At 37.5% G+C, this 10,063-nt stretch overlaps 1 protein-coding gene across 1 annotated transcript in view; it reads left to right on the forward strand.

The window, feature by feature from the left end:
* Positions 1-9,766, forward strand: part of arhgef18b (rho/rac guanine nucleotide exchange factor (GEF) 18b) — a gene marked incomplete at its 5' end in the record, with an annotated part of 10,041 nt that extends 275 nt beyond the window's left edge. The window contains 4 exons of the mRNA XM_079890355.1: positions 303-782; positions 6,681-7,005; positions 7,987-8,100; positions 8,219-9,766. Coding sequence (XP_079746481.1) covers positions 303-782; positions 6,681-7,005; positions 7,987-8,100; positions 8,219-8,352 — 1,053 coding nt within the window. The 3' untranslated portion in view covers positions 8,353-9,766. The remainder of the gene's footprint in view (positions 1-302; positions 783-6,680; positions 7,006-7,986; positions 8,101-8,218) is intronic.
* Between the last annotated feature and the right edge of the window lie 297 nt (positions 9,767-10,063).

The following is a 10,063-nucleotide window of genomic DNA, read 5'->3' on the forward strand; positions in this document are numbered from 1 at the left end:
TTCATGCTTTAATTTGTTCTTTTTTTGGGGGGGTTCATCTTTTTTTCATTCAGTTGTCCCTTTAATTGCCTTCTTTCTTTCGTTTTCTTTCTTTCTTTCATTCTGTTTTCATTGCATTGAATTTACATTCTTACCAGACACTTTCTTACCAAAGCGCCTTCCAATACAGTGCACAAATCATGTTTGAGCAAATACAAGGACAGGCAGCTGAGAGAACACGCTTGCTTAACTAAGCCTTAGTTACCAGGAAGCTCTCAACAACTATCCAAACATCAAGTCTTTTCTGTCTCCTTCCCCCTCAGGCCATAGTTTCTCAGCAGGACAGCCACATCGAGCTCCAGCGGGCCTCTTTCCTCACCGCCGAGCGGGACCGTCCCGGAAGCCGGAACCGCGGCACCGACGTGCTCCTGGAGCAGGAGAAGCAGCGGAACCTGGAGAAGCACCGCGAGGAGCTCGCCAACTTCCAGCGGCTGCAGAGCCAGCATCGGCTGGAGCAAGCGCGCTGGGAACGGGAGCGGGAGAAGCAGCGGCGGCAGGCGGAGGCAGACCAGCAGCGGCTGAAGGAGAAGGAGGACGAGTGTCGCCGGCTGGAGGCGCGTTTGGCCGAAGACAGGCAAGAACTGGAGAGGCAAAGACAGACGTACCAGCAAGACCTGGAGAGGCTGAGAGAGTCCACACGTGCGGTCGAGAAAGAGAGAGAACGTTTGGAGCAACAGAGGAAGCTGAAGAAGCACAACACAGTGCCGAATACTGCAGCTCTGTACTCACAGGAAGTTGCACAGGTGAGATGCCACCTGACTCAAGTCGTTTGCATACTTACTGTCTGTCTCCACAAGAATCTTGGTTCTCTTGGATGGCCACAATATCTAAAACTACTTAACAATCTGAAGTTACTTTAGACAGGTTTCTAAATACTTCCTAATCAACATACCGGTTCGACGAGTTGACACGAAAAAGTAAGATTACACGCAAAATATCTAAAACTTAGCACTTTCCAAAAAAATTCACCCTTGAATGAATAATTAAGCATCCAAACAGTTGTTTTTACGTTTAGCATCAAGGTCAAATATTTTGGACAGTTTTGATTTGTTTTGAAATCTTTGTTTTACGTGTTTCCAGAAAATTTGAACCCGGGTTTATTAATAATATTCGGAAATATTATTACAGTTTAAAATAACTGATTTCTATTGCAATATATTTTAAAATATATTTTATTCCTGTGATGCAATGCTGTATTTCCAGTCTTCAGTGTCACATGATCTTTCAGAAATCATTCCAATATGCTGATTTACTGCTCAAGAAACATTTATTACCAATATCAGTGGTGAAAACAGCTGTGCTGCTTCATATTTATGTGGAAACCGTGATTTCTTTGATGAACAAAAAGTTCAAAAGGAGAAATGGGAATATTTTGTAACATTTTAAATTTCTTTACTTCACTTTTGATTAATGTAATGCTTTTTTGCTTGATAAAAGTATTCATTTCTTTAAAATAAATCTTACTGACCACAAACGTTTGAACTGCTAAACTAAAGAAATCTTTATAGTTAAAGTATTTCAATGATATTCAATATTTATTTCTATAAATGGCTTGAATTATTTTTTTAGTCAGAAATGATCACCATCAATTCAAACAAACGGCCAATGTTGTTAAAAATACAGTAAAATATTTTTTAAATAAATGTTTTTATGTACCAATATAACAATGCACACTAATATAAATTAATATTAATTTATATTCATATTTTTAGCAATACCTTATGAAACGATTGCTCAAGAAATCAAACTGAGCAACACTGAGGTTGAAGTCTAACTCGAATCTGTCATGAATATTTGATGCATCGCCCTGCTATTCAGGGAAATGAGAGCTGGCATTATACATGAAATTAGCATGATGTCACCTCTCTGCTCTCTTTCAGTGCCACACGTTATTATAAAAACAAGGTGTAGGTGTGCCAGCTGAGAGCATCTGCCTTTCCCACGGTCTCTTTTCAGCTTCTCTGTACAGGACAATCCGTGGGAACAATGTGGCACTGTGTGGTTTCATAGCAGTGGCTTTGCTGATCGACCTGCCACCCTGCCCTACCTGTTTGCTGATGAGCCTGCTAGATTACCCAAGAAGCTCTCTGGGAAAAAAAAGCAGACACTCGGTCAAGCGTTGTTTGAACAGTCTCATCCGGCTCACAGAAAAGCCTCTGTAAACAGCGTAGAACAAAAGCCACATATTGTGCGATTTCCAGGTCTCAGTACTGAAACCATCCCATGCATTTTTGTTCAACAGTTTGACTAACTCCATCTGTTTGTGGTCAAACTCAGGAATTCTTCGTGATTTCCTTCAGTCACGTTAAACTGATATGAGCGACACAGCCTGTCTTGTCCGGTTGCGTGTGCATACTTGATGACTAGCTTCTTTCATTTTGACAGATTCCTCAGAAATGATCGCTGGACAAGGCGTCTTTCAGCCTCCGTTTGAACGTGGCTGTGGAACCTTTCCTAATGGGCCGTAATGCTGTGACGTTAGCGGTTTTAATAGGCAGTGACCATACGAAATGCAACCCAGCCACGATCAATTACAATCAGTGTTAGTCATTTTATAACATTAAGGAGGAATGCGCATTTAAAGTTTATGGTCTGAAATCAAACGACCACAGCCGGGCGTGTGTTTGCACTGCTGGGTTACAGATGAGCGTGAATCAGTGCTTTAGTGGAGAAGAATGCACATTTCATAATTAACTAGTCATCGAGTTGTCAAAATGACTAGTCGGTCTTAAGGAAGCTCTGTATTATTTCCTTTATTTTGTCATGTATGCGGTTTCTTAAAGGGTTAGTTCACCCAAAAATGAAGGAAATTCTGTCTTCATGTACTCACCCTTTTGTTGTTTCAAACCTGTATGAGTGTCTTTCCTCTGTTGAACACAAAAGACATTTTGAAGAATGTTGGTAACCAGACAGTTGATGGTAGCCATTGACTTCCATAGTTTATTTTTTTTCCTTACTATGGAAGTCGGCTGTCGTCAGAAGCTTCCCCCTGACAGTAAGTTGCCGCAGCTCATTGTATGTTTTTGAGGTCACGCAGGCACGTCCGGTCATGCCTGGCCTTGTCAGATTCCCTGTGATCTCGGCTTATCTCAGGTTAGTTCTGCAGTGAGTCCATAGTAACCGTCTGTCCATGGTGCCAGGCTACAGACCTTGTTTAAACACATGCCATATAGTAGAGATTTATCACGACAAAGCTTGTGCTTTTCGGTTCATTTAGAATGTTCTAGTTTCATATGAGCGCTTGTGAGTGTTCATTGAATTTGTTATGACCTAAAAACATTCAAATGAATCAGATTAAGCACATGGACAAAACAATTTTGGCTAGTCGTTTTTTTACGATTTCTGTACGATTTTATGGTTTCCTAATTGTGTCGTTCGTCTTTGTTTTGAGTTTCAACCGTTTCCGGGACTAGTTTTATTATCCGCTGTATTGTTTTATTATCCGTCTCAGTGTCAGCTGTCATGTCGGATATATTGGGGTTTGTTTGACCTGGATGAGACCTGTTCTTTTGTTACTGCCTTAGTCACTTCCTTTTGTTAAACCAGGGCTCAACTCTTAAGATAACGTCGAATTTTGGTCTTTCATGTGCTTATCTGTCTTATCTCTCTCTCGCTCGCTCATACAGTGCAGGTCAAAAGTTTGAAACAATTAAGAATTTTTAATGTTTTTTTAATGTCTCTTCTGCTCACCAAGGCTGCATTTATTTGATTTAAAATACAGTAAAAACAGTAATATTGTGAAACATTATTACAATATAAAAAAGCTGTTGTCTATTCTAATATATTTTAAAATGTAATTTATTCTTATGATCAAAGCTGTATTTTCAGCATCATTACTCCAGTCTTTAGTGTCACATGATCCTTTAGAAATCAAAATAATATGATGATTTGCTGCTCAATTGGTACTCATTTTTTATTAATGGTCCTTATTATGATTATTATTATTATCAATTCTGAAAAAAATTTTTGCTGCTTAATATTTTTGTGGAAATCATAATTTTTTTTAGGATTCCTTGAATTGAAAGTTCAAATAAACAGCATTTATTTGAAATAGAAATCTTTTGTAAAATTATAAATGTCTTCACTGTCACTTTTGATGAACTTGCATTATGCATTATTGCTGAAAAAAAGTATTAATTTATTTCTTTAAAAAAATAATCCTTTTCACCCCAAACTTTTGAATTATAGTGTATCACAGTTTCTACTAAAATATGAAGCAGCTCAAATGTTTTCAAAATTGTTAATAATGATAATTATAATGTTCATTAAGCAGCAAATCATCATATTATAACGATTTCTGAAGGATCATGTGACACTGAAGACTGGAGTAATGATTCTGAAAATACAGCTTTGCCATCACAGGAATAAATTATATTTTACAATATATTCCAATACAAACCAGTTATTTTAATTTGTAATAATATTTCACAATATTACAGTTTTTACTGTATTTTTAATTAAATAAATGCAGACTTGGTGAGTTGGTGACTTCTTTCAAACATTTGACCGGTAGTGTATTCACTCAATTTGGACGTCCAGCTTTTCAAAGGAGGCAAATCTTTGTAAGATTTAAATTCCACGTTCCTGTTTCCAAGGATTTGTCTTGTGAAGTAAAAACACCCAACACAACCCTTCAGAAACAGGTATTTAGCACCATGATTTAAGAGCCACGTTTCCAGCAGCGAGACCTTCCGTCCAGCCCTTGCACAGCACAGTTGCTCCAAATGAATATTTGCTTGAAGTATCCAGGGAAGTCTTGAGTTGGGAAAACCGCAACGTATAATTACCTGCTAGCACCCTTTCATTAATACCAGCGCTGGAATGCAGCCAATCCTAATTGTTTATGTGATGTCAGTCAAGTCTTTGTGCCGAAAATCTTGCACATTTTTACGCTCTGGAAACCTTATATTTACTGAAGGCACCTTAAGGACTGGAAACAATGGAGCATCTGTGTTGGAATCCCAGCGTTTGGGAAAACTAACATGGTTCAAGATGATGTCGCCCTGGGCAAGTTGGAGAAGGTCAGGCTTTTCCAACCTCTAGATGATTGACAATTCCAGAGGAAAATGTTTGGATGTTCTCCTAAACAGCATTTTTGTCCCTTTTTGGGTGAAATTATGGAAATTGGAGGGTGGAATTGTGACTTTCTGAAGCATGATGAACAGATTCAGGAGGGCGGCACTAGTTTCCATCACATCTTAAGGTGTGAAGAAGATTGGCCATCTTCTCCGCGCCTTTAAGTAGAACGGGACATGATTATTCAATCTTTTCCGAGTGTGTTGATAACGTCACGGTTAATTATTTGAACTCCTTGCACACATTTTTAAGGTTTACTTCTAGGTACTTCCCAGGAATTGCATAATCACTGTTGGGCCCTTGAGCAAGTCTTGTTTACACCAGGTGGACAATCCGTCCTGTACACTATGTCCTTTGGATGAAAAGGACTCGGAGAGAGTCGCTCGCTAACCGTTAGTGTCTGGTGTGCATTAATAATCTTCACCTCATGCTTAACTTAGACCTTTCATGTGGAGCTGTCTTCAATTTGTGTTACATTTTATGCCTGTGTTGACAGTGCATCAAACATCTTTGTTCTGCACGCAAAGCAGCATGTGTTTTAAATTTAGCTCTGTCCTGTAAATCCCAAACTCTTCGTACTGGATTTCCTACATTGCACATTAGCTCGGTATTTCCTGTGCTTAAACATGGAAATTGCTCTTCAGAAGCTGAGTTTAAATAAAGTCTCAACAAACTTTTTGGTCCATAATATTTACTTTACACTTTATTCATGTAGTAGATGCGTTCATTTAAATTAACAAGTGAGGAATAGTTGAAGACAAGTGATTTATCTCAACAGTTTCAGCTGTATTGTTTGAAGTTCTGCAGTTGGTACAATTCTTGGTTATTCATGAAGCGACTTTGTTGTCCTACTGAATTCAGTGCAACAGATTATGAAAAAATGGCTTTCTGTACAATTTACAAAGATCTGAAAGGACTGAACGATTATTGCTTAAATGCTTATTTCAACATAAATTGCTCTTAAGTATGTTTGTGTATAATTTGTCGTATTTTATTCTGTTGTTAGCAAACCCATTCTCATGGAATTTGTTTGTTACATTCATTTTTGGATAAATTGTTGCATTTAAATCAGCTTTTCCTAAATTCATTCTTGTATAAATTGTAACATTCAATTCAATCAGTCATGAATCTGTTCTTGCGTAAATTGTTGCATTCAATTCAATTGTTCGTAATTACATTCTTCTATAATTTGTTGCGTTCAATATAATCGTTCATAAATCCATTCTTGCGTATATTGTTGCATTTGTCGTAAATCTATCGTGTATATTGTTGCGTTCAACTCCATCGTTTGTAAATCCATTAGTGTAAAAAGTTGCATTCAGTTCAGCGATTTATGGTCTCATTCTTGCAAAAATTGTCACATTACGTACAAATTTCTACAAGTTAGTCCTGCTAGCGTTTCGCGATTCTCTATGATTGTAACTGAAGAGGTCTAACATTTTTGTGCATGCTCTCTTTATCTTTGCAAAATTGCCATAGTTTTGTCCTCATACTAATGCATCGGATGAATTAAGATGTTAATCAACCCCTTATGCTTACGTTTGCGTTTCACTTTTGTGTTTTAGCTTTCCTTTTCCTCCAGCTTCAACGGTGAGCTGCTGTTCGGCGGAGCAGGGGACCAGACGCTTCCTCAAAAGTCTCTCTTGCGGTCCTCTCTCTCTGCGTCCCCCGCCGACTACCCCGAGCGTCCTAAAGTCCCCTCACGCCGAGAGAGCTCCTGCAACACACTGCCGGCCAAGACCGAGGTTCCCATGCATCTCATCAGCACCACCAACCAGCTGCACAAGCAGGGCAGCGTCCAGCAGCAGATACCGACCAAACTCGCCGCCTTCAGCAAGGGCAAGGAGAAGAGCGGGAAGGGCAAGAGTTCGCACCACACCGAAAATTCGGGTCAGTACCACACTGGTCTGTTCGAGACCAACTAATGACGTTCTTTCGGAGCCAATTTGCTGATTCCTAAATCCGTCTTTACTGTTTAACGGCTTCTGTTGGCATGAAGCGGATGCAGCTTTGAGAGGAACATAACAAATTTTGCATTGTGATGCCATTTTCATTACATTTTACTCCCAAATTGTCATTACCATGACTCATTCTCATTACCGTGTTGCAAAGAAAAACATTTTTAAATTTTTAAATAAAATAAAATGTAATTGTAACTACTTAAATGTTTTTAATTTATGCTCTTTTTAATAAAATGTAGTTTTATTAATGCAATTAGTTTTTTGTTTTTTATTACAGTAATGAGAATTTCACTTTATTAATTTTTCATTATTTTTATTGTATTACGTTAATGAGAACTTTGGGGGGGGAAATGTGTTTGTTTGCAAATTTTCAATGCAAAATTTAAATAATCCAAATAGGCTTTCTCCAAAAAATGTACATTTATTTTTTATAAAAAGGGAAAAAAATTGTTATTTGTGTTATTTTATTACAGGAATGAGAATTCTATTTTATTTATTGTTTTTGGTAACACTTTATTTCACAGTTTCCTTGTTATACATATTACCTGTACTTATAGTAATAACAGTATATTGTGCATAATTATATGCAACCAACCTAACCTTTGTTTTGTTATTTTTTCCATTACGGTAATGAGAAATGGGGGAAAATGTTTAATTGTTTAAGGTAAAACAAAGGCAATTGTTTAAGGTAAAGCCTAAAATAGGGTTTTATTTTCTTTAAAAATAATAGAATCTTTCCATTTTAAGATTAGTGCCAAACAGAGCAGTTCATTGTGGCATGAAGGTCGTTTGTCTCTTTTGTTGTCAAACATTGTCATAGATAATGTTTTTGGGTCAGTTCGCGACCACCTAACAATGTTCTTTGGGAGTGAATTTGCTGATTCCTAAATCTGTCTTCACTTTTTCACAGCTTCTGTTGACATGAAGCAGATGCTGCCCATCAAGCTGTCAGCGAGGGATTCAGATGGAGGTCACAAAGCACGCCGGCCCATCAGCCCCCACCAACCACAACATTCACACTCAGGTAAGGCAAACAACCGCACCCGACATTCCCGGCTCAGCCTGGACGGGCCGTATCCCGCTGTGTAAACAGTTATTAGGCCCAGCTGACAGGCCTGTTGTCTGGTTTGCTCACCCTGCAGATTCCCTCATCCCTCCAGACGCTTATACAGACGCCCAGTCCAGCCTCGCGCCCGCCGCTCTCAAAACCCACAACCAGACCTCCCAGTACACTGTTAATGATGAAGCTGCCAAGGAGGACGTTATCTTTTTCTGAGCTCCGCACAGCGTCCAATGGGATGTAAAGACTTTGCGTTGACGTTTCAACCGATTCTTTACATAACGAAAACATTTTTCTCCAGTCTTAACTACTAACAAGTTTTATTGTAGCCTGTAAAAACATCAGGAAAAGTGTTTTAATTTGTGCAAAAAAATTAAAAGAAGCTTGTCCAGAAAACCCAAAGACTTTGACGGACAGCTTCAAGTGAAGTCAACTAACGTGGAGAATTCTGTAGCATGTGCTCCGAACGCGCGATATGAAGGATAAATGGATGTTTTTGGTCGCGTATTGTTGTGGCGAGCTAATTTGCACAGCGTCAGTGTCCCATTTCATTTCAAACACTGTGTTTGGGACGGCAATTTTCTGGTCACTCTGGAAAGTCATTGCTTATGGAAAAAGACAAATAGATTGAAAGTTTTTAAATTTAAGTAACAGTTTGTTCACATACTGGTTTATTCTGTCCAAGATATTGTATTTTTGACCGTACACTGTATACATTATTTTTATTTGCTAATTAATATTCAATCCATTTCAGTGGTCGTTTTATTCACGTCGTCCGTCTTTTTAAAGATTTCTTCCAAACGATCATAAAAAAATAAGCAGCGAACGTGAAGAGAAACTAAGATTTTAACCAATATTCTGTTTTTAATTTTGATATTAGTAGGTCTTTAAAGAGAAGGGAGCAAATGATCTCAATATTTTGAGGTTACATTGAAGGACACAAATGTTTCACATGTTAAATAAGCCATATTTTCAGCTTTCCAAATAATCAAAAAGTTTAAATTTGTAAAAAAAATAAGCAATTGAATTCACAAAAACTCAAGGAATTTCAGACCCCCCCCCCCCCCCCCCCCCAACCAACAAAAAAGAAATCAGGACGAAAAAAAATTAAGAAATGAGAATTATCACAATTTTGGTGTTGTAATGTCATTTTCATTCAATTTTACCCTCAAATTGTCATTACCGTAATGCAGAAACAATCTCATTCTCATTACCGTGATGTGATAATTTTAAAATTATTCAAATCATTTAAATAAAATAGATGTATAGTAAGTATACATTATTGTAGTATTTGCTTTGCTGTTTTTAATTTATGCTATTTTTAATAAAATGGGAAAAAAATGGTTGTCTGGTAAAATATATTTTTGTTACTGCATTACAGTAATGAGAATTTGATTATTTATTTTTTTGCATTACGTTAATGAGAACTTTGGGGGGGAAATGTGTTTAATTGCAGATTTTCAATGCAAAATTTAAATCATCCTAAAATAGGATTCGTCAATCTATTTTAAAAATGTATTTATGTAAAATATGACCTGCTCCATTTAATATTAGTGCCAAACAGAGAATTTAGTAGTTTGCCCTTTTTGTAAAACATTGTGGTAGATATATACATTTCTTTTTTTTTTTTTTTAACAACTTGGTTTTCTTACCCATCCTAGTTATTTCCACATTCAAGAAGATATATTTTTAACATCGTTTCCTGTAAACAGATTTACTTTTCGCGTTTCCTCCTCTCTTATGACCCACATTCATTTCATTCCACGTCTAATTTAAGTCCCTAAAGCTGTCAAGTGTTTCTTCTGTTCTCAAGTTGACCACAGAAACGTGTGATGTAATACTTACTTTGGATTTCAGAGTAATGCCACCAAAGACTAGGACTTAAACCACTCCGTTTCATGAGCTGTGAGTATCAAGTCACTGAACG

This window comes from Squalius cephalus (genome assembly GCF_949319135.1).
Source record: "Squalius cephalus genome assembly, chromosome: 13".
Lineage (NCBI taxonomy): Eukaryota > Metazoa > Chordata > Actinopteri > Cypriniformes > Leuciscidae > Squalius > Squalius cephalus.